Below are 22,678 nucleotides of genomic sequence, written 5' to 3'. Positions count from 1 at the left end.
GTAAATATTTCATACAGTTCTTTTTTTTTTTACAGAAATCAACCAGTCAGACACTATTAGTAAGTATGATGCATAACAAGCACATACTTAAATGTACAATCCTAATTAAATCAGCTATTTTTATGTGCCAACTTTCCACTTCAGTCTCTTGGAGAGAGCAATTTTCCTGCCTTAGAATCAAAACAAAAGACCTGTTTCCTACATGCATTTTTCACTTTTCAGGATATTAGCATCAAACCTCTTGATGGACAACATGGCAGGTCTAGAAATAGTAGCCTAAATATTTCAACCGCCCACTTGTGGCTTGCTGCAGTATAAGAGATAGGGAATAATCTCACAGTTAATGACTAAAAATTACTTACATTTTGAAAGACATGCATATATCCACCCATCTTCTGGCCCTTACCCCATTCAGGGTCCTGGTCAATAGCGATAGGGGGCGTAATGCATAATATGCAAAAAAAGTTTAAAGTGGTATTTTGACACAAATTTCAAGTTTGAAAAATATTGCAACTTCTGCGATTTGAAAATTGCAGCAGGCCATATTGTGATTGAATCTAATTTTGGATTAATTGCCCAGCCCTAGTGGAGAGAGGATGCATTTTTGCTACACCCGTTCATCCAGACTGCAGTCACTCTTCAAAACCACCATATGAACTGACTACACCCCATATATATGAGCATGCATGGATGTGAATATGCTTTTTTGTCTCTGTTTGTACAAAATATGTTTATAAACACAAATCCCCCACAGTCCCACTATTGGAAGTGTGACAGCACGTCACAGCCACCTACCCAAAAGTGCAATTTTCTTTACTATTTAACTACGTTAAATTATTGATACTATGATTACCCGGCATGCAATATTACCCGGATATTTTGTCCCGCTTTAAAATCAATACCATTCACACTGTGTTGTTCTTAAAATCTGGTCTTGATCCTTCCACAAGTAAAAGTCTGTATTTGTAAATGTGTAAATAAGACTTTTCTATCTTTTTGTCATCTTGTATTGAATTATTGTTGGCACATTTTCAGCTTACTTTTTTTTTGTGTGTGTGTGTGTGTGTCAATTTCTTTATTAAGGAGTTGAAGTATTGCAAAGATCCACAGTTTTGTTTTTGTTCTATACTTACTGATTACTTTTCCCTCTTCTTTGAGCTGTTGTAATAACCGAATTTACCTAGTGGATGATTAATAACAATGTGATAACATTTCATTAATTTAACTATAGCTTAAAATGAAATGTTAAAATATCCAATTTCCATTTAATCATTTCTGACCAAAAATCAACAGCAAATAAATCAAGCCATTATCTCCATATAGTCAAATGCACTTTAGATAAATACTATGATGGCACCAGGACCTCGGATAAGAAGGAGAATATTTTAATCAATTTGTACACTGCTATATTGTGTAGTTCTATACATTTTTTACCATTTAGCAGCGTGTTGATTCTCAATGCTTCTTAGGTGCCACAGAAAAAAATATGTATTTTTTAAATTCTAAGAAAGTCAGAAAATGTCAGAATTCTGAATTTGAAGTCAACTCTGGGTTTTAGCTGTAAATGTTTTTGTTGTCGTGGTTACAACAGATGATAACAAAAAGGGTCCCAACGAATCCTTAAAAATGTCAAAGACATCCATTAGCTGTGCCTTCAATGAAATTGTGAACAAGAGGCATTAGTTAAGATACTTTATGTCTTTGCGATCTGTTGCAGGTGCAACAGCCACAGTCACATCCGGCTGAAAGCCACCAGTTAACACGGTCACCTTTTAAACCATAACAGTAATACATTAACATAATCTAAACAAAAGGTTGCAATACATCAGAGGTCTTTTTATTCATTTATTTATGTTCTATCCTGTGTTTCTTTTGCTGAATATCATTGTGTACTTTATTAACTTATGTTCTGAGGTAAAGTCTATTGAAAATCTGTTGTAAGTCGGAACCATAAGGCCGCTGTACTTTCTTCCAGAAGCGGTCAGCTGTGAGTACCGCACCAACTGAAATGAAGTTTGAGTGACCCTGGCAGTATAATTTTTCCACCGTGTTTTATCAGTCAACTTTTCTTTAACCCTTTTTGACATGACCCCTTCAGATAATCACTGTATATATGTTTGTGTGTCTGTGTGTAGTTTTGTGTGCAATAAAAATTAAGTGAAAAAAAATTAGTGAATTTTCCAATTTCTGACCCTTGAAGATGAATATCCGCCTCCTATTCTTAACAATGAAAAACATTCAACTTTAAAAACTTTTGATGAATTCCTTATTCTAGTATGATCAAAAATAGAAAAAACACAGGATTCTTAACATCTGAGTTGCATGAAAAATGTACTTTATCACCTTTAATGTAGACAGACAGCAGGACCAACAGCATAGAGACAGCTGCACAGTGTTAATCATTGACATGGCACACACAGGGAAGCAGCTATTCTTAAATAAAAATACATTTCTAACAATTTATTAGAAACACTTACAGAAGAATAAAAAATGTCTTAATAACAATAAAAAATGTGATACTGAGAGAAAGTTTTAAAAAGGGAAAGTACAAATTATATAAAAGTTAAAACAATTACAAATAAATTACTATCAAATATATATTTATATCATACATGTAACAAATTAAAGTCATTACATGTGATTGTACCATTTAAACTTGATGGATAAAGTCCAAAAACTTAGTTTGTGATTAACAGAGCAGTTAGAAAAGTCGTCTGTGAAATGTGAAAGGATGACTGAGAACATTTCCAACATGCTTCCTTTTCAAAGCAAATAAACACAGTGATCTTAAACTAAAGCAGCACTTTTACATCATCATGAGCATCTCGGACATCACATGACAGCAATCATGCATTAAATTTATGTTCACATACATGAAGTTCCTCAATCTCTGAGATGTAGTTACTCTCAAATGTCACACAACAATCATCACCAGCTATTCCCAATGAAAATTAATCATAGATAAAATAACTAAATAAATATTAACAGTTTCCTTTAACCAAAGTCAGACGAAACTCAGGAGACATTCACCAAAAATGGCTCAAACAAGCTGAGATTCCATCACTTCAGCTTAATACTTTCATATGAACTTCTGTCACCACTAGAGGGCAGCACAAGCTCACGCTATCAGTCTGTAGAGGGTTACTTCATGATAAAAGCCTTCATAGGCCCTAAAATCAAACGATGGATTGACACAATAATCACGCACATTAGGATGTGAACTCATTATGCATTTTGGTCCAGTGATTGTTGTAAACATTTGCTGAGGCTTTGATTTTTGGGTGGATTTCCTGGGATCATTTAATCCTACTCTACAGAAGCTGTTGACCTTATTGACAACCATGTCTGTTCTTAAATATTGGGAGATTGGAGTGTGTTCATTGCATTTATACAGCACTTTCTTAACTTACTTAGCTGTTATTACATCTTCTAACCCTTCCATTTTCACCCCTAGCTTTGCTGGCATTTTTAAAAGAACTCTAAGCTTTCTTCTGCACATCACTGTCGTCTGTCACAGCATAAGACCTACAAAGATCAGACATGTTACACTGTTTTACACCCCATTTCTGCATGTCTGCAACAACAATGAAACAGTTTAAAGTATCTCCAATTCATAACAAGTGCTGCTTCCAGTCCCTATTTGATTTTGTCCCTTGCATATCCTGCACTTTGTCAGTAGTTTATCTGTCATCTACTTCCTTCTCTTAGTTCATTGATATGTGGAGTTAATGAGCACACAAATCTGCTGATTTAAAAAGAAATGAAGTTGAGTTTACAACCTATAGCAGTAGTTTCCTTGGAGCTCTGTTTAAGGCTCATTTATGCTCCTTTTATGCACAAAAATAGATCCATGCGTTTAAAACAACACAAATGTTTCTGTTGCACCAGCATGAATGTTGAAAAAATTATCCACAAGAGTTTGCTTTCTTGCACAGACCTCAACAACTCCTTCATTGCTGCTTTGTCAATCCTCCATCCAGCTGTTCTGTTGTAGTTTTCTAGCATATCTGTGTTTGTTGTTTCTCACAACTCAGACAATATTCAGCAATATTTCCTCACAAACTTTGAGTAGTTTCAAATTCTTCTTCATTGTGTTTTGCTGCTCTGGCTTGAACTGTTGGCTACATTGCTCAACACTGCCCCAGCGTTTAGCAGTGGTATTGCAATATTCAGTCCATATCTGTAAACTTCAAGAGAGCTGAAACAATACGGACAAGTGAACACAGAGTCCATATCTGTATGCATTTCAAACACTGAGCATAAATGAGTGCCTACTCATACGAAAGATAAGCTGAGCCCTACCATATGGACCCACATGGGAAAACATAATAAACTGCTGTCAAAATTAACATCAGCTTTACTTGTTTTCATTGCATCCTAATGGGCCTAAACACACTTTTCTTAGAAAAATATCATATTATAACTATCCCTTAAGTATGTCATTATAAATGTTTTAATATGACCGAATCTAACTGTGACAACTTCAGAGCAGACAGAGCCTCTCCTACCTGAGATCTTTGCCACCCTCAGCAACGTCATTTCAGACTGGCAGTGTTGTACGCACGTCATTTTCAGTTAGTTTGCATATTAGGAAGTCAAGGCTTTCAGACCGCCAGCCTCAGTGCTATGTCTCACATGCCTGATAAGCACATCTCACGTGAGGTGAAATGAGGTCTCACCCATTTTTTCTGCATGCTGCATGCCCTGGTGAGGGCCACAAGCTTAAATGCGCCTGTTTTAATGAAGTTGTTGTCCAAATGTTCTACTATGAGGGAATCTTTCCGTTTCCAAACCAGCCTGTTACAGGAAAGATAAGCACAGTGTGAATGCACTTCCCGTTTGTGCTCTCTAAAGTATAGCTCGGTTTGGCATTTCTTTGGAGAAACTCCCTTCATTTGCCTTGATTTTGAATTCTTCCCGACACAGTTCCATAAATTCACTCATTTGGCCAACATGCAGCACACTGGTGCCTGGTATGAAAGCCATAACAGTGTGTGCTGGAGTGGATACATGCAGCAGGTGCAAGCACTGGAACAGCGCTAAGGTTGCCTGGACCCCAGGTTAGGAACCAATGATCAGTGGGACCTACATTGCTTGGCACTATGGTGTAGTGCAGATAATATGCAGGTATACACAGTATTCCCACTTACTATTCCAGTGTCCATAGAGTTTCCCCACCTCTAAATCTCCTCTCCCTGATTGGCAATGACAACAAAAAGTAATCTGAACACACTGGTGCATTGCTTCGTAACACATTGTCACCAACACTGCTGACGAATATGGATAGTTGACTCAAAATGAATAACAGTGTAGTTATCTGTGAGCCACTAGTGATGGCAAAATCTGCTCTTTTTTGTCTTTTAACTTTCACGTCTTTGTTTACAACATAGGCTGGTTATCCTTCCCTAGCTGGGCTGCATAAAAGGAGTAGGGGAATTAAGTAAGACTGTACCCACTTCTCCAGGCATCACTACACCATTGGTGTAGCACTAGTGATGTCCCAAGGCAAATATTTCCATAATCTGATTAAACAAATTTTAATTGTGTTTAGTTGACTTGTTCAAAGTCAAGAAAACAGCCAGAAAACAGAGTTGTGCACAATTTAGTTAAGACAGGTTGTAGTGGTAATTGCTACACAGTGAAGCTGGTTCATAGAATGTGGCTAAAGTTAGCAGTGCTAGCACTGATGGCCTTTGATCCTCTTTGAGGGTTAGCATCCACATCCCTGTAGATGAATATCATCCTGACACAGACAATGTTCAAACTTATCCCGATATTGTAGGATCAAAATAGTGCTAAACTGCGCTGTTCCCACTTAAGGCTATCCGTGCTGTCAGTTCGCCTTTGTTTGGAGTGATAAAATAATAATTTATGTGAATAGTTATTCTGTTGCTGGCTTACAGCTTAGCTATCAATTTTGTTGCATCACTCTGTCAGCCCTGCAAGCCAAATTTATATCCACATAGCCTACTGTGGGAAAATACTAGCCTACTACACTGGCATTTAAGTGGTTACCTGGTTCCTTCAGTGGAAATGTGGCTCATTAAAGATGTCTGAAAATAATACACCTTCTGGGGCCATGTTAAAATCTTGGCCAGCCATAAAGGGATTCATACTATCTTTAGTTTTTAATGTACATTTCCCTATTTTCATTCATTTCTTCAACAACAAATACATGTTACCTCAGTGAGCACAAGGATTTACAGCATTAGATAGCACACATCTACTCATGGCTGCATGTTTGCATAACGTTAGCTGGCTAATACGCTAACAAAGTCCAAAACAAACTGGCCTCTTTACTACTCTTCTTCAAAGTCAACTAGCTTAGATGGCTGGTTGTTATTACAAAGACTAAGATTTTAAAGGTTTGTTTTCATGGATTTAAAGAAGCAGTGTTTTCTAAGTAACACACACAGCCTGCTCACTTGGGTGCTAATAAGACTGTGTTTGTGTGACAAATCAATGGGATTGTCCATGAGACCTCAGCAGCAATACATGAATATAAACATAACTGAAATGGTCCAATGTTCACCATGCTTACTCATACTGGTTTATGCTGGTTAGACAGACAGTTGTTTCAGTAAGCAGGCCAAATTCTTACCCTGTCATCTGAAGGGTTAATGTTTGACATTGTCTGCTGACCTGGGATCAAACCGTTCCCTTTCAAACCTGATTTGACTTAGAGATGCAGAAAATTCTCTTTCCACAAAGCAAAGATCATACAGCAAAACAAAACGCAAAGTGGTGGTTTAAGACGCATCAGAAACGTGTGGTCTATTGCACGCGCTATCGAGCAGTATTAGTTATAGTTAAAGATTTCACAAATTTGTTAGTGTCCGCTTGTTAGTGTTGGTCATTAATTTTGCTGTCTGAAGGGAAAATAAAGTATATGCACTTTATGATGTCCTAAAGTATAAAATTATGGCTGTGAGTGTCTGATACGGCACAGGAGACGGAAGTAAACGACAACGTTTATGGGAATGTTCTGGAACATTTTGCCTTAAAGTGACTTTAGTCGCTTTTTGGCACGAAATTCTTTGATAAAAAAACAAACCTTGAGTGAAAATAAAAACCTTTATGTTGAGGAAATACTTTAAATTAATTAATGCTCAAATCCTTATGTCCCTAATCTGCATTAAAACTATTGAATGCAACGTATTGAAAGTTTATCCCAGGTTACCGAATTTCAAAAGCACAACAGCAGCACCAGACTAAGCAGATAACAATGGCACTTTGTTTTTCTTCACAGGTGAAACCATCAATGACCTTGTTTTCTGTGAGTATACTGAATCAAAACAATGAATCAGCAGCACAGTCAGAAGTGTTGAGGTCTAAAGGTCTGGTGTCAAGAGAAAAAAAAGTCTCTCACAGTTCACAGGACTGATTCTATAGCTTCCGGCGTGGCCCCTAAGGCTTTCGTGTTGTGCGTGACGAGCGGCGAGGTCTCCTCCTCTGCCTGAACATTAGCCACCGCCTCCACCCGGACCTCCGCCAGCTCTTCGTCCTGCTGCTGCTGCTGCTCCTTCTGCTTCTTCATCTCCTGCTGGTTGATGTGGTGCAGGATTCCTGCTCCCAGAGCGTCGCCCTCCACATTTACCACAGTGGTGGTGCGATCTCTGTGAGTAAAATGGACATAGAAGACCGGCAAATAAGATCAACTTACTCTAAACAAACAAAGAAAATCAGACTAACCCTGTCAAATTTAAGTTGTTATCTCCCACCAGCTGTGAGAAAAAAAACTCACACCAAAAATCACATGTCTTTGCAGAATATAATCATTCCCATTCAGTTTAATAGCTTGTTCTTTTTCCTGGTTCTCAGTTACATTTAAGTGTTATGGTACTTGAGTTCCAGTCCATTTTGCAAAACCAACAGACTGACCAGATTCTACATCTGTCATTAAACAGATGCATCTTGCAAAACTTTAGTCTGAAACGTTTGTGCCATGTCTATTACAAGGTGGTTTACAATCAGCTCAGACATAGCAATAGTGTCAGTTTTATCTGATCATGACTATATTTCTGTGCACAAGGATTTTTAACAAATTTCAGTACTAATTAGCTTGATTTTACTCAATCTAAAATACTTCAACCTTTATTGATAATAAATAAATTAAATGTGATCTAGTCTTGTTAAAATTTCAATTCAAACATAAAACAGTTAACATTGGGTTTCATAAAGGTTTGGTCAGTAGGTGGCTGCATGTTCATTTTGTAGCCATAAGGTATAACTAAGGAAGAAGAGCATATGCATTTGTGTAGCACGGTGGTTTACATTGCTGACATTCATATGAGATAATGTTGGTCCAGTTCCTGGTCAGAGCATGGACAATTCTCATTTAGTGCTTTCAGACAGACACAGATCTGGTTCTGGCTCCGTTCTGGACTCTCAGAGCCTCAGTGGATTCAGGCAAAGCCCGCGTTCACACCAGTTTATGCAGAACCAAAGTGGGAGGACGTTACACTGTGTTACTCAGGCGGAAGTAAACAAAACATTGGCGAAATGACTGCACTTTTGTCCAGGTCTTCTTTGCTGTCCTGATATTCCTTATTCAGTTTCTTAAGTTCATGAGTTATTTGGTCTAGCGTTCCGGTGAACCCAGCCTTCCCTTCCTTAAATTGGGCATATAACTTGGTCTTCCTTACACTGCTCTCCAGCTTCACCTGGAATTCTGTCAATGCCCCGATCACAACCTGACACTGTGTCTCCACAGCAGACCACTTTTTCTCCATTTTCCACTCATCTTCACAGCCAAGAATATGACACACCGACTGATGATGTCACAGTTCGAGAGGAAGAACCAACCATTTCTTGGTTCCAGCTGAGAACCAACTTCTCAGGTTCTGAACCGGCCCTCGGCAAAATACTTAACTCCTGTGTCGTTGGGTCTTTATGGGTATGGATGCGTACGAATGGGTTTAGCTAATACTGATGTTCGATTCTCCATGTGAATAGATAGTTGTGGCCTGTGGTGTAAAAGCACAACTAGAAAACCACTATACAAGCTCAAGTCCATTTACCATGTCACATAAACCAAATTTTAATAATATTATGCAAATTCTATGAGCTATATTATCTTAAACTCTCTTGCATCTTAGTATTATTCAGTTTAAGTAGACAAGAGGTATTCATTGGTTTAAGTTAGAATTACTTGAAACTTGTCAGGTATTTAAAGTAGGTAAAACTGACAAAAGAGGCCAAATTATTTTGAGTGTATTAAAAGATGAGCAAAGAACAGCACTGAAATATTTCTTATGCAGTAAAGATGATTTTTTGCTCTTCACCTGACCAGCTTCAGCATGAGTTTGATTCACAAACTGGCTCCACTGATAGTAGAGGCTAGCTGTTGAGCTGACATTATGGACTTTACTCTCACCAGTGCCACACATGCCCACTATGTTGTTTGTCTTGTTGCTCTCATTGGCCCATAATGAATGTGACGGATAGAAAACTTATCCAATCACCCTCCAAGATGTTTTCTTAAAAGGTTCTACCATTTCACAAGACTATGAGTAGCTACCCAGTTTGATGTGAAAATACATCCCATGTAATGGATATGTGAAACAGCCTAGGTTAGTTTTATAGTGGTGCAGCCTTATGTTGCTTTTTATTCTACAGTCCTTTGTACTGCATTTAAGATATCAAATTTTCTGTGAAATGCCTGCAGATTATCCAGATTTGTTTTCTGTCTGATGAACATAGACTTGGTGTAGACAAAGCGTCTCAGTTCATCAGTTTGAGTTAAATGCTTTTCAACAGCACAGGAGAACGCCTTATGTTTGATAAGGGAAACTATAGCAGTAACTCAATAAACGATAAAGTTTCAACATCAACAGAGAACTCAGTCATTTCAACTGACATTTTTAACTACTGGAATGTCTATCAGTCCATATAGAGATATTTGTTATTTATGTTTTTTCTTATGTAATTATCTTGTATATTGTGGTCTGTCACTGACCTCTGTTGGTTGATTTGTCAGTGTTGATATATTTCAGTCAAATGGCGTGTATTGCGGATGTGGGTGAGCTGCAAATGAATTGCCCTTTTTGGATCAATACAGTTGTCTGAATCTGAATCTGGATTAGCATTTAATTTGTCATTATTTGGCACATACTCTTGTTTGTTTAGTATGTCAACATCTTGTAAGACCATTAGGGCTGGGTACCTCTTATTTGAGTACAGACAAAACTAAAACTTAATCTCTTGACGACTCTGACCAAAAATGTACCAAAATTCTTGACAAAACTAAGACAGGACATAAAAGAGTGCAACTTCCTGTACTTCTGTCCATTCCAGAGGCTACACATGTATGAGTGTGTTATTTTCAAATATCAGAGGACTTTGTTCCACAACTAGAAAAACAAGTCATTTCAAAATCGGATTCTTGCACCATCTTGAGCCTTTTTTATGAAACAGAAATACTCTTTCAGAGCTTGTGAGCATTTCGACCTGTTCATAGCCCACTTGACGCTGTGTCTGTGTGTTTCCTTCCACCCCCCTCACTGGCCCACTAGTTGGGAAACCCTGGTCTTGTTTTGCTTTCTGTGAAGTTGGCAGCCTCTGCTGCTCTCTCAGATGTGATCAGACAGAACTGTGCGTGTGTTTTCTAACACAAGTGTCAGTGGGTTCGTAGGCTTTACTCACACAATCCAGTCGACAGCCAGCATGAGGGACAGGTCGTTGGTCGGCAGGCCGATGGCCTCCAGGATGATGGCGATGGTGATGATGCCGCCAGCGGGAATGCCTGCAGCGCCGACACTTGATGCTGTGGCTGTCACCCTAAAAAAATAATATATGGATGATTAACTACTTCTATTGATTTGTTTTAAAACCTGGTTTCTATGTTACAACCATGCAGTGACTATGCTGTTGTGACCTATGTTGCTCAGGGCACTTAATACATGTGCATTGATGTGTCTGCATCAATCTGCATTAGTCTGTCTTTAAGCTTGTCATTTGAGTCATGCCAGTTCCTGGTCCCACAGCCACATTTCCTGCATGTTCCTGTTTGGAAAACAATGGCAACTAAAGCTACTCATATTATGTTGGAGTTGGTAAATACTGAGCAGCAGTAGATTTACTACAATTTTTGCAAAGAAGAGAGAGAGGAAACATTAAAGGAGTGGGACTTTAATAGCCACTTAAACATTGATGAGGATATGTGTGTCTGATATCTTCTGATATCTCTGTGGTTGTTCATTTATGTCTACTGTCATTGTTAGTCTTTTATGTCTATTTTATTCTGTTGTATCATGTGTGTCATTTCTTAAAAGCCTAACCAGGGAGAAAGGACTGCAAATTAGCCATGGCTAGAAGTCTTTTATACATAGCATCGGTTGCACTGTAACTAAATGCTGCAATGCTTATGTATTGTCCATGACAAATTAACGGAAAAATAAATAATAAATTTAGCAAATAGATTTGACTGATTGTATTGTCATCTATAGCCACTTATCTCACATTAGAGTACCCACAGTAAGCCTGTAGATATTTCTTAGAGACTGGCAGTCTCCAGTGCTACCCAGCAGACCAATCCCACTTGGAATCTGGTATTTAAAATATTGCTAGTTTTTTTAGGAGGTGCATATCAGCTACGTGTGTAGGCCCAATAGTGTATGGTACAGCATAGATTCAATGCAGAAGTACAAATTAGGTTCTAGACTTCTTACGTTTGGCATTAAATGTATAAATGACTAATGATTTTAGATATACAGCAAGGAAAATGTTGATCCTGTGCTCACAGGATGGTGAAGATCTGTCCAGCGTTGAGCTCGGCATTGTTGAGCTGGGCGATGAAGACAGCAGCAATGCACTGGAAAATGGCCGCCCCGTCCATGTTAACAGTGGCACCGATGGGAAGGATGAAGCGGGCAATCCGTTTGTCTACACCGTTGTTCTCCTCCACACATTTGATCATCGAGGGAAGAGTCGCTGAACTGGTGAGGAAGACAGAGCAAAATCTTTGGTAGCCAAACAGGAGGATCTAAAACCAGACATTTGTTTGACATTTACACCAGTTCATATCATGTTAGACTGCTCAACTCTGCTGTATGGAAATTATTTCATTTTATTTACTATACTTGATTAGGTGCTGTTATTAAATCTTAAAAAAAAAAAAAAACATATTTAATCCCCAACAGAATCCCAATGATATTATAAACACACTTTAGACTGGTAGGTATTAAACTGCAGTTTGACCATAAAATACATATTTTCCTCAAATCTATGTTGGTGTTATTTATGTTAATTTATGCTGGTTAAACACAGCATGCAAACACGTTTTCCCTGCCTTCTCTAGAACCTCTGCCTGGATTAACTTCACTGCTGTTTCCTTCTGCTTGAAGCTGACCAGCGTTCAGTCTGATGACCTGTTAGCGCCGGTATTTCTTGAACGGACATCAAGTACAGGAGTCCTGTTACAGCTGCAAAGTGCTTGACCATCTGTCACAGTTAAGTACCAGCTGAAAACTGTCAATGGATTTAAAAAAACAACTACTAAATGTGGTTAACCCCAGCTGTGTGAACTAAGGGTAAGCCAGTATCGTTTTTTCAGGGCCGATACCAATACAGATTATTATTAGCTTTGATACGTAAAGATCCATTACAATAAAAATGAACCATTATGAAGTTTCACTTGTTTAAATGTTTGATTTACAGCCAATTTTTTCCACCAAAGTGAAAGAAATAATACCACAGCATAAAAACTATGATATAAGTAAAAGTCTTGAATTCAAAATTACAGTTATGTCATTATGACAAAATATACTTAGTGTGAGAAAAATAAAATTGCATTTTAGAATAAAACATTGTACTTCTGTATGTCAGGTAGAGAAGCTGCATGTAGCCAGACCACACTGGATACAGGGAGCACCCTAAATAACTCAAGACAGTCTGGCTGCAGACTTTAGCAGTCAGAATGGAAATACATGCAAAAACTTTCAAAATCAAACTTTTGCTTATGTTTGGGCAAGTGTTAAGGTAAGACTTAGGATACCAAAAGTTAAAAGTCAATAACCTGAACTGCAAAACCTATTTATAAAACATTTACTAAAGCCCAGTAGACAGTCTGCTTACAGGAAAAATCTGAATGAAAACATTCTGACACAGCAAACACAGCTTATGTAGCACAGCTGTGTAAGCTATGTGGATAAGGGAGCTACGTAGCTAACATAGCTAAAGCTCACAAAGCTAATAGATCTCTATACCTATGAAGATATGAAGCTAGTATTAGCTTTGTTAGCTACATTATCTACATAGCTTACATAGCTAGCTACATCAGATTTAACCTACATTTGCTAAAGCTCAAGGTTGCTAAAGCTCATTAAGCTACATACCGCTTATGTAGTAATGTTAACTATGTAGCTAGCATAGCTATGTTAGCTTTACTTAAAGCTATCAAAGCTTAATCCACCATTTGTGTAACTAAAATAGGTCTTAAACATAATATACCCCTGGATTAGACTTCTGGCCTTTATTCTGCTTTATTTATGAAATTTTTCTTAGTCTGTTATGTTTGCAATTTAGTTATTTTATTGAATGTTAATGCCAGACTTTGGTTACAGATAAAGTTAAAATTGAAAACTAAAACTGGAAATAGGACGTACTAGCAAATGAATGAAGCAAATTACGGCATTTCCACTCTGACAGAGATGGTGCCTTACAGGTCTGTGAGAGGGAGCGTCTGAGGTCTACGGTCAGCAGCCACACTGTCTTGAAATAACTGGCTAACCTACAATTGGTCTTTCTGAAAGAAAAAATATAATAAGAATACATTTTAAACATCACTCCGATGGATTTCATTATGATAGATGGGCAGTGAGATTATAGAGATAGAGATATACTAGTATGATACTCAACAGACCAAAGTTACACAATTCCAACTAACCAAAAATACTGGGTATGCGTGATGGCATGAGTGTCTAAAACTTATTTAAAAACCCAACAGATGATGGAACAAATGAACAGAGGTATCTGTTAGATTTGGCCCTCCATGATGGCAGAAGTCTATAAACTCTGGCCAAGATCATTTAAGTCAAAGCCAACAAATAAGTGCTTTGTGAGTTGCACTTGAATAAGATGCAGCAACAGATCCCAAGGGTTGAAGCAGTTTACGCCTCCCTATGTAGCAGTCTATCATGTAACATTCAGCCTTTCCATGATGACAATAAACAAACTGTGCCTGGTATGGCAACTCTTGCCAAAGGAGGAAATGGAACATTTCTACTATTACAACTATGAATGTCCCAGACTTTGAAAACTATTAGCAGTAGTAGTAATTGTTTTTGAATTCATTCAGACATTTCAATGGAAAATTTTCCCAACTATACCTTTGAGTTTTACCTGATTGTTGTTTCTAACATAAAAACTGACTCTACTTTTGGTCAGAGCTTACAGTAAAACACCAGAGCGAAAAAAATGTAAAGGATTCCTCTAGGGTTGTGCTTCAGTTGTGACCACACACTTGGTTTGTAACACTCTTCGTAGATGCCAGTAATATCAGATTTGTAGACATATTTGTAAAGTTGACTGTTTGGTTTTGTGTGTAGCAAAGGGGAAAGTTCATGCCCTGAAAAGGGATTCCCCTCTGCTGAGCGGGAAGTTAATGGAAACCTGCCAGATTCTGACTCTGTTAACAAATCAAATAGTGAGCAAGAGGTCAGGATGTGGAGAGGAAATTTAAAGGTGAAGTTAAGATAAAACCTTATCTTGTTTCATGATGGTTTTCTTTTTTTCCTAAATTCATAATAGCAGCCGTTTAACTTTTAAATCATGCATTTCTATAAGGTATGCAAAAATCTACTAGTTTAACATTATTATCAGCTGTCATTGGCCCTGTTGACAAACACTGGTCATCAGCAAATAATGTGACATGACTGGATATCAGTAGCCAATGTTTATCTGTTGAGTTCAGTCAATTCAGTGCTGATATTTAGCAAACCTGCAAACTCAGGAGAACTGCTTATCAAAGAGTTTTATTTTTTTTTTCTGGGCAGAAGAGGTCACCTAGTGGTCCTTATTTTCACAATAAGTGCATATCTCATTTCAATCACAAAATTTCCTACTATAACAGTCAAAGTTTCTCCTGTGCTGAGACACAGTACCTTGAGCAGGTGGCGAAGGCCGTGGTGAAGGGCGTGATGAGTCCTGACAGGAAACTGAAAGGGTTCTTGCGTGTGAAGCCGAAGTAGATAAGAGGCAGTACGATGCCTCCATGGATTATGTGGCCCAGGATTGAAGCAAATATGTACTTTCCCAGACTAGTGACCAGAAGGACTACATCCTCCATCTCCACAATCTTACTGCCAACCAGAAACATGATGCCAAAGGGGATATACCTGAAAGACACAAAGGGTAAGAATTCATCAGCAATACTAGTTTAGAGTGAATTTGGGAAGAAAAGGTAGCAGCCAGCTGCTGTTTCATCATAATTTTCACATTCTGATTTACTTTAACATTTAATTCCTGATGTAGTACAAATACACAGCAATCTACAGTATGCATTAAAACTCTGACCCCACTCACCACATGATCCAGGAAACCAGCACCATGGTTGCCTCGTTGAAAGCGTTGAAGAATCTAATAAGTTCCTCTCCTTCTTCTCCAAGCTTCTTTAGAGCCACTCCGAACACCATGGCAAATAATACCAGACCCAGGATGTTCATGCCATCTGTTTCTGTACCAATGGGCACCTGAAACACACAGCAGAGCACTTAAAAAGGAGAAAAGGAAGAAAAAGAAGATATCATATCCTTTATCAATCCCTGATTCCTAATCAGGAATAATGGTGATGGTGCTTCACAGTGTCAGGCTTTTCAATTCAAAATGAAATAGAAATAAAAGCACTGTTTCACATGTATTATCAAAGAAGAAAGACCATGCAACAATCATGTTGATGATTTCAACATCAGATTACTTTTTTAACTAAAGGAACTTGTTATAAAGTTTGGGTGTGTTGCTAACTGCTGCTCTGAGTGGAGGAGGCCTTTTTCACAGCAGCAGCCAACATCATATGTCTGCGTGCGACTCACAGCAGCACAGGAAGTATTTTGAACCTGAGGACTGTTTAACATGCTGGTTTAATTTGGTCCTCAGTGCTGAAGTGTCTGTTGGCTGGCAGTTCATTTTAAATCAAAAACTTCAAAGAAAGTCAATGTATATTTAAGCACCTGTGATTGCATTTAAAACAACAAATCAAGACGTAACATTTCACTGCAGGACTCATAAGACCTCACAGCAGTTTGGAAACGCTCAAATGCTATGACTTCAGTCAGGACCACTGTGTCAGGAAACACACATGATTTACGATTTCTCTTTATTAGCAGTTATAAATTTTCTTTTATTGCTGTTATTTACATTTGATGGTGTGGCTGTTCTAGGATCCCCCTGTCCTTCCACAAGCCTGTGTGGAAAGCTTCAAACAGGAACAGCACACATACTCTAACTGCTTTAAAGGACAGCCTGAGGCAGGGAGAGCGTGCATCAGTGACAACAGAATGACACTGATTAAGTCAGATATAGCATAAAGGAGGAGCTGGGGTGGAGGAGGGTTGCAGAAAGCAGCAGAGCATAGCCAGGCTGAAGCAGTTTAAGTATGGCAGCATGAGTGCAATTAACCTTTGGCGCATTTAGAGCAAATCAGCTGGCTGTCAGGTGATGAGGGCTTGCGTGAGATCAGCTGATGATTATATAGTAGTGCTCGACTCCATGGCCTGAAGTAGCATTATACGCTCGATTTATAGAACTGGGTTCTTTTTTGCAGGAGACATGAACACAACTACACCTTCTTTTTCATAATTTATCTACCTTCATTTCTCTTCTTTTTTCATTTGTTTTTGTTTCTGCTGCAATTATACACCAGAAATGACAGCTGTGGACTTTGGTAATTTTTCATAATTGTTTTGTTTCTGAAGTCACATCTGATCACACAAGTTTATGGGAGATCTTGTGCGGAATCTCCACTGTGCCGTCATTACTACAAATGGCTGATGCCAAATCATCCAGTGTGTGTGTTTACTCAAGTACAATGTTAAAACATTGATTGAAAGTGTCCTTGTGTCTGTGGTCTTTGAGGTTTTGTAAGTCAGTTAAGATCTGAAAATTGTAAGTGTGATTCACGCTCTGGTGACCAAAGAGTCATGGTGATCCTCCAAAATGCGAATCAAAATCAAACTGGTTGACCATCACGGCTGATGTTCTGACCCCCAGTTTTACTGACTGATAGCTGAATGTATGTAACTGTGAGATAAGACTGTTTATCTTGGTACGTAATCTTGGACTGGGGCTTTGTTTGTAGTCTTTCATTATGTGGACGGAAGCCTGTATAACAACATCGCTGATATATTCCAGAGCAGTTTACACGACACCTCTTGTTACACAGTTAGTAGGTCTGGAAGCAGTCGAAGGATTCACTGAACTGGATGATGGATAACGAATAAGGACAGGAACAAATCCTCAGCTCAATCCCCATCCTTTGTCCTGAGCGCTCCCACAGCTCCACCAGCTTCACCAGCTTCAGCCCCTGGCTCTGAGGCGACTGTCCACTATGACCCCACTACAGACAAATACCATGGACCGGTGCCAGGATCAGATCCCTCAAATGTTCTCTGACACCGGGTCAGTTGGTGCAAGCCATGGTCACTGGGGAAAAGAGGGTGGATTTAAAAGGGTATCACAATATACCCTGAAAAAAGTACATCGGATCATACAGACCACTACTCTGGAAGAGGCCTGAGGAGCCATTTGTGCCCTTACAATGTTAAACATCTCTATCACAGTCTGTACACCAGTCATAACAGATATACAATAATTTGTAAATCTGCCATCAGCCCTTTGCCAGACTGTGTTTGTTTCCTGTTTACACCCCTTCATTATCGTCCTCTACAGCCCAACAGATATTTGGCAGGTCAAGCTGACCTGTCCAGTCGCCAACACTCTTGAGCAACTGAAGGCTTACAACACTACAAAAACAGATACTATTCCATCAGGATTTTTGTATTACTGTTTAAGAGTGGAACTTGGCAAGATTTAACCAGAAAAATAAACAGTTCTCTTGATCAAAGACCAGTGTTAATTCCTGTTAAACCTTTCAGAGCATGGCTTCCCAATTAGTTGTAACAAATGTTACTGTTGCTTCAGTAACCATCATTCTAAGAAGCAAAGAAAGTATAATATGCCCCAGCTCCCAAAAAAGTTGGGACACTGGGTAAGAGATGCATAAAAAACAGAAAACAGTGATATGCAAATCCTTTTGAATTCAACACAAACATGAAGTATTTATGTTTAAACTGACAAACCTTATTGGACACATGGGTCGGTATGTGCCTGCCTGACTGAGTGAGTGACTTTACTTTCAGAGCCACACAGAGTTGTGTCAGTGGAGGAGTATCGACATCTAATGGGGGTTCGTAAAGCAAAATGTACCTCCACTGAGATCTGTCTATAGCGCTGTGGATACCTGTTCAGGAGAGTAGGCGGAGCTACTCCTCTACCCTGTCTGGCATTTCAACAGACATCCCAGACAGTTGCGGTCAGCCATATACTAAGTTTTAGCCTAGTCTTGTTTAGAAATATACACATTTTCTAAATTTTCTGCCCCTGAATTCAGGTGCAAGAAAAGACAGGAAGTAAAGAACATTCAGCAGTTGAGCAGGTTAGTTGGTAACCAGTGACAGAACCATGATTGGGTATAAAAGGGGTAATCCAGAAATGCTCAGTCATTCACAATTAACAACAGTATAGAATTTACATATTTCACTATTGACAGTCCATAAAATGATTCAGAGAATCTGGAGGAATCTCTGCATGTAAGGGGAAGGGTCAAAAACCAACACTAACTACCCATGAGCTTCAAACACTCAGGGGACACAGTTTCAGCCGATTCGTTCAGCCATAGGTGGACAAGGAATACTTTTCATTTAAATGCTTAGTGCTCGACATTTTACAAGTGTACCTATATATGTATTTTCTACATACCTTTTGATAGAGGGTGGTCCCATTTGTGTCATTTCCAACAGCGACCATCTTGTAGTCAGTGGCATACTGAAAGAAAACAGAAAGAAAACATGCAGTTAGTTCAGTTTCATGCTTGTGGCATTGCTGTTTAGTGCAAGTAATTCACATAGTAACAGTAAATGTGTGGTTTTGTCTGTGTAATGGTTATCAACACAAAGTTGAACAGCATGTATCTGCGAGGGTGTGGGGTTTTTTTTAGGTGCCCTCGGCATGGGTAACTTGCACATCTGTGAAGGCACCATTAATCCTGAGAGGTACATACAGGTTTTGGAGCAACATATGCTTCCATTCAGACGATGTCTTTTTCAGGGTCATGCCTGTTTATTTCACCAAACAATGCCATGCCACATTCTGCACAAGGTACAACAGCAAGGCTTCACAGTTAAAGAGTGCTGCAAAGCAAAATATTGGATTTTTGCCAACATCCGATATGCATACCTGCAGACACGTTGCAGGCATCAAATCCAGAAATTGTTTTCCCCCAAAATGATAAAGTGTTTGAATATTGAATACCTTGTCTTTGTGCTGTGTTCAACTGAATACAGAGTGAGAATGATGAGCATATAACTGTTTTCTATTTAACATAAACCTCTTTTGAACTGGGTTTTCCACCCTAATCTGTTACAAAAGGTTTATTTCTAATAACTTTTCTGAACTACTGTTTAATAGTTGTAACTGGTTTAAAGTATTTAACCCCCTTCAAGGACTGAGTCTGTTGATTGCTCTTTAGAGTGCAACACTTTGCAGATATGAGGAAGGGGCCACATTCGTGTCTTAAATTGAAGTTCAAACATTCTTGGAGCTATAAAAGAGACCCCCTCCCCTCCTTTCTACAGCCTATAGGATAAAGGTTCCCAGCCTATGGGCAGATTTACAGACTTGAAATAAGGTCACAGTTCCTTATAACATATTTGTACATGCAGCGACATAGACCATGACCATAGTCAGAGATCTAACAAGACAGCTATCCCCATACTCTAAATTTTACACTTCATTTGTTAAAATGTATATTTAAGCATGGAGCTGTTTGTGGTTTTATGTAAATCCCCCCTCTCTTCTGCTTTTTTTGGTTTAATCCACGGTTGGATCCTTTCCACAAGGGCTCTACCACAGTATAGGCTGACAGAAAGAGGGATTTTGAACTCTTTGACCTGTGTGCACTTTAAATCTCTATTTGTTTTTTTTAGTTTATAATTCACCCACATGCTTTAGGAAATTTTAAGGCTATTGGTTCCATTATTGACTAAGTGTCTTTGCTTTTCGTGCATGTGCGTATCTGTGTATTTGTGTGTGCACAACCATTTTGCATCCCTGCATCCCCAAATATTGAACTTTCCTGGCTCTTATTTCAGCCTTAACAGACACATAATTCCAGGAAGTGGAGCGGTGTGTTTAAGAGCAGCGAGGCGAGGTAGGTTGCTAGGCTGGCTGGAATGGAATGGTTTCGCCATGGTAACGGCTGGTTGCCCTGCCGATCAGGACAAGGAAAAGAGGCGTTTGGGCAAGATGGGGAGAGCAGCGGCCTCTATTCTGAACGTCTCCTCATTAAGAGGCATTATGGGGCTCGCAGCGCTTCTGCCGGGATTTACAGCCGCTGTAAATGAACATGGGGCGGCATCTGCATGGTAGGGGAAATAAATTCACTCAAGACACAGGTGGCAGTGAAAACCAGGCAGACAGAGGAAATAAAGTGGAGGAAAAGTATGTTTGGCACTCACTGAACGGAAAGCAGCAGCCACCAAATTTGCCGGGAATAAATTTCTGTGAAAGAAAGAGAAAAGAAAGTTAGCTCCACTGAATCTTACTATTGTTTGATTTCATGTAACTGACCCATATTTCTTGTAATTTCTAAACCTCAGCTGGCCTCAGAAAGTCTTTCAGAACAGTGAGGTAAACCCAGCTGAAGCATGAATTGTTCACAGGCTCAGTTTGTCATCACATACTCAGTGAACTCTGGCTCTTTTCCCAGGATCATCCATTAACTCCACAATTCCCTAAAATCCCTGACAGAGCAGTTATTCAGGCTCTGATCTACTGTCTGCTTCATCTTTGATTGAATCAGATCACTGAGGTCTTAACTGGGATTAGATATTCCTGAAAGTTTTACTGGCTTGATTTAATCTTCAACCTTTGTCTGATCATTAAACAAAGACATTTCCTGTTATGGTACACTCATAAAAATCAAAGATGACACCTGATCTTCCCCATGTTGTTTTGATGTAGTCTGCATTATTGAGAAATCATCATAAATTAGCACCGAATTCTAATTTCTAAATGCTGGATTTAAAACATAGTAACCACTTGTATTTGTCAGTCCTCCTTACAACCTTCAGTGAACATCTTTGACTAATTGTCCATAGGGATGATATACACAGAGAAGACATTCATGCACACACTCATAACTTCAGGAAATTGTAGCACCACTTGATATAACAAGCATGTCTTTGGACTGCAGGAGGAAACCACGGAACCTGGAGAACACCCATGTATGCACATGGAGATCATGCTTACTCCATACAGAAAGACCGATACTGGCTACTGGGGCGTTGTCACTATGACTCTTGACCACGCTGGTCCGAACCAAGCCATGCTGATCTACTTTTCCATCACCAGTTTGGCTGCGCTATGCTACACCAAGCCGCGCCCAGAATGATCCTGCTCTGAAGCAAGGCCCAAGCACTCCTGCCCGCCTCCAAGCACACCGCGATGACATCACAGCAGGTCGTCATTATTTAGGAATGCCTCTCAGAAGCGTTAAAGTAGCAAGTGCTGCACCAATCTTTGAAATAAAACAAAACTTACTGAAGCACAGCTGTTTAATGTCACTGACTCAAAATGCTGCGTCATCAGCTCTAGACATGCCCTCAAACAGGGTAGCTCAGATGTGGTAGAAAAGCAAATTTCGCTGGGCTGAGTCAAACCAGCTAAGCCGCTCAATGTAACGGAAAAACCCCACAAGTCATGTCAAAATGTATTCAAAGAGCAACATCCTGCAAAATGCAAACAAACGTAGCATAATAAGCAAAGCAATTGTAAAAGAATGGGAGCAGAAAACATTTCAACAGCTGAGATTCTCAGTTTTGCATTTGGCTGTTAAGGGAACATTATGAAGGAAATGTGCTGGGTGCACATGATGCCCACTAAAAGTTTCTGAGTCTAACTACACTGTGCTAAAACACAGGGGCAGATCGTACTAAAGAATAGTGTGGCTTTGCATCTGACTGACTAAGCATGTGAAAAGAGGAAATCCACGCTAACCACACACAAAATACATGCAAACTGCTTAGTCGAGCAAACTGAACCCTGTCCATTTAACATGTATGTAAATGAGAATATTCAAAATTTGGTGCAAAATTGCTCTAGTACTGATTAGTTCACAGAGGAAAAGTGACTTTCTGTCTTTTCTACTGACCGTTCAATCTCATGCTGAAGCTACTGAAATTACACTTAAGGTAATTTAGTAGCCCTATTGTAAAGTTTTTAGCATTCAGTCATTTTAAACATTCCTAAACAAGAATTAAAAAATGTGTTGGCTTATCTTTAAACTTGATATATTACCCAGCCCTAACGCCAGTGGGCCATAAAACTGCAAAAACACCTTTTCATGTGTAGCTGTGTTTCTCCACATAAGTTTAATTTCTAACATGTTTTATTATAATGATTGATA

General features: G+C 39.0%; 1 protein-coding gene across 1 annotated transcript in view; it reads right to left on the bottom strand.

Annotated features, from left to right (window-relative positions):
* Positions 1-2,314: 2,314 nt before the first annotated feature.
* slc1a4 (solute carrier family 1 member 4) overlaps positions 2,315-22,678 on the bottom strand; it is a 32,153-nt gene continuing 11,789 nt past the window's right edge. The window contains exons 2-8 of the mRNA XM_041789273.1: positions 20,730-20,772; positions 18,973-19,038; positions 15,523-15,689; positions 15,102-15,335; positions 11,742-11,936; positions 10,645-10,779; positions 2,315-7,616 (exon numbers count right to left, since the gene is read on the bottom strand). Coding sequence (XP_041645207.1) covers positions 7,373-7,616; positions 10,645-10,779; positions 11,742-11,936; positions 15,102-15,335; positions 15,523-15,689; positions 18,973-19,038; positions 20,730-20,772 — 1,084 coding nt within the window. The 3' untranslated portion in view covers positions 2,315-7,372. The remainder of the gene's footprint in view (positions 7,617-10,644; positions 10,780-11,741; positions 11,937-15,101; positions 15,336-15,522; positions 15,690-18,972; positions 19,039-20,729; positions 20,773-22,678) is intronic.

Source organism: Cheilinus undulatus, linkage group 6 (assembly GCF_018320785.1).
Source record: "Cheilinus undulatus linkage group 6, ASM1832078v1, whole genome shotgun sequence".
Classification (NCBI taxonomy): Eukaryota; Metazoa; Chordata; class Actinopteri; order Labriformes; family Labridae; genus Cheilinus; species Cheilinus undulatus.
This window is presented reverse-complemented; position numbering and strand designations above follow the sequence as displayed.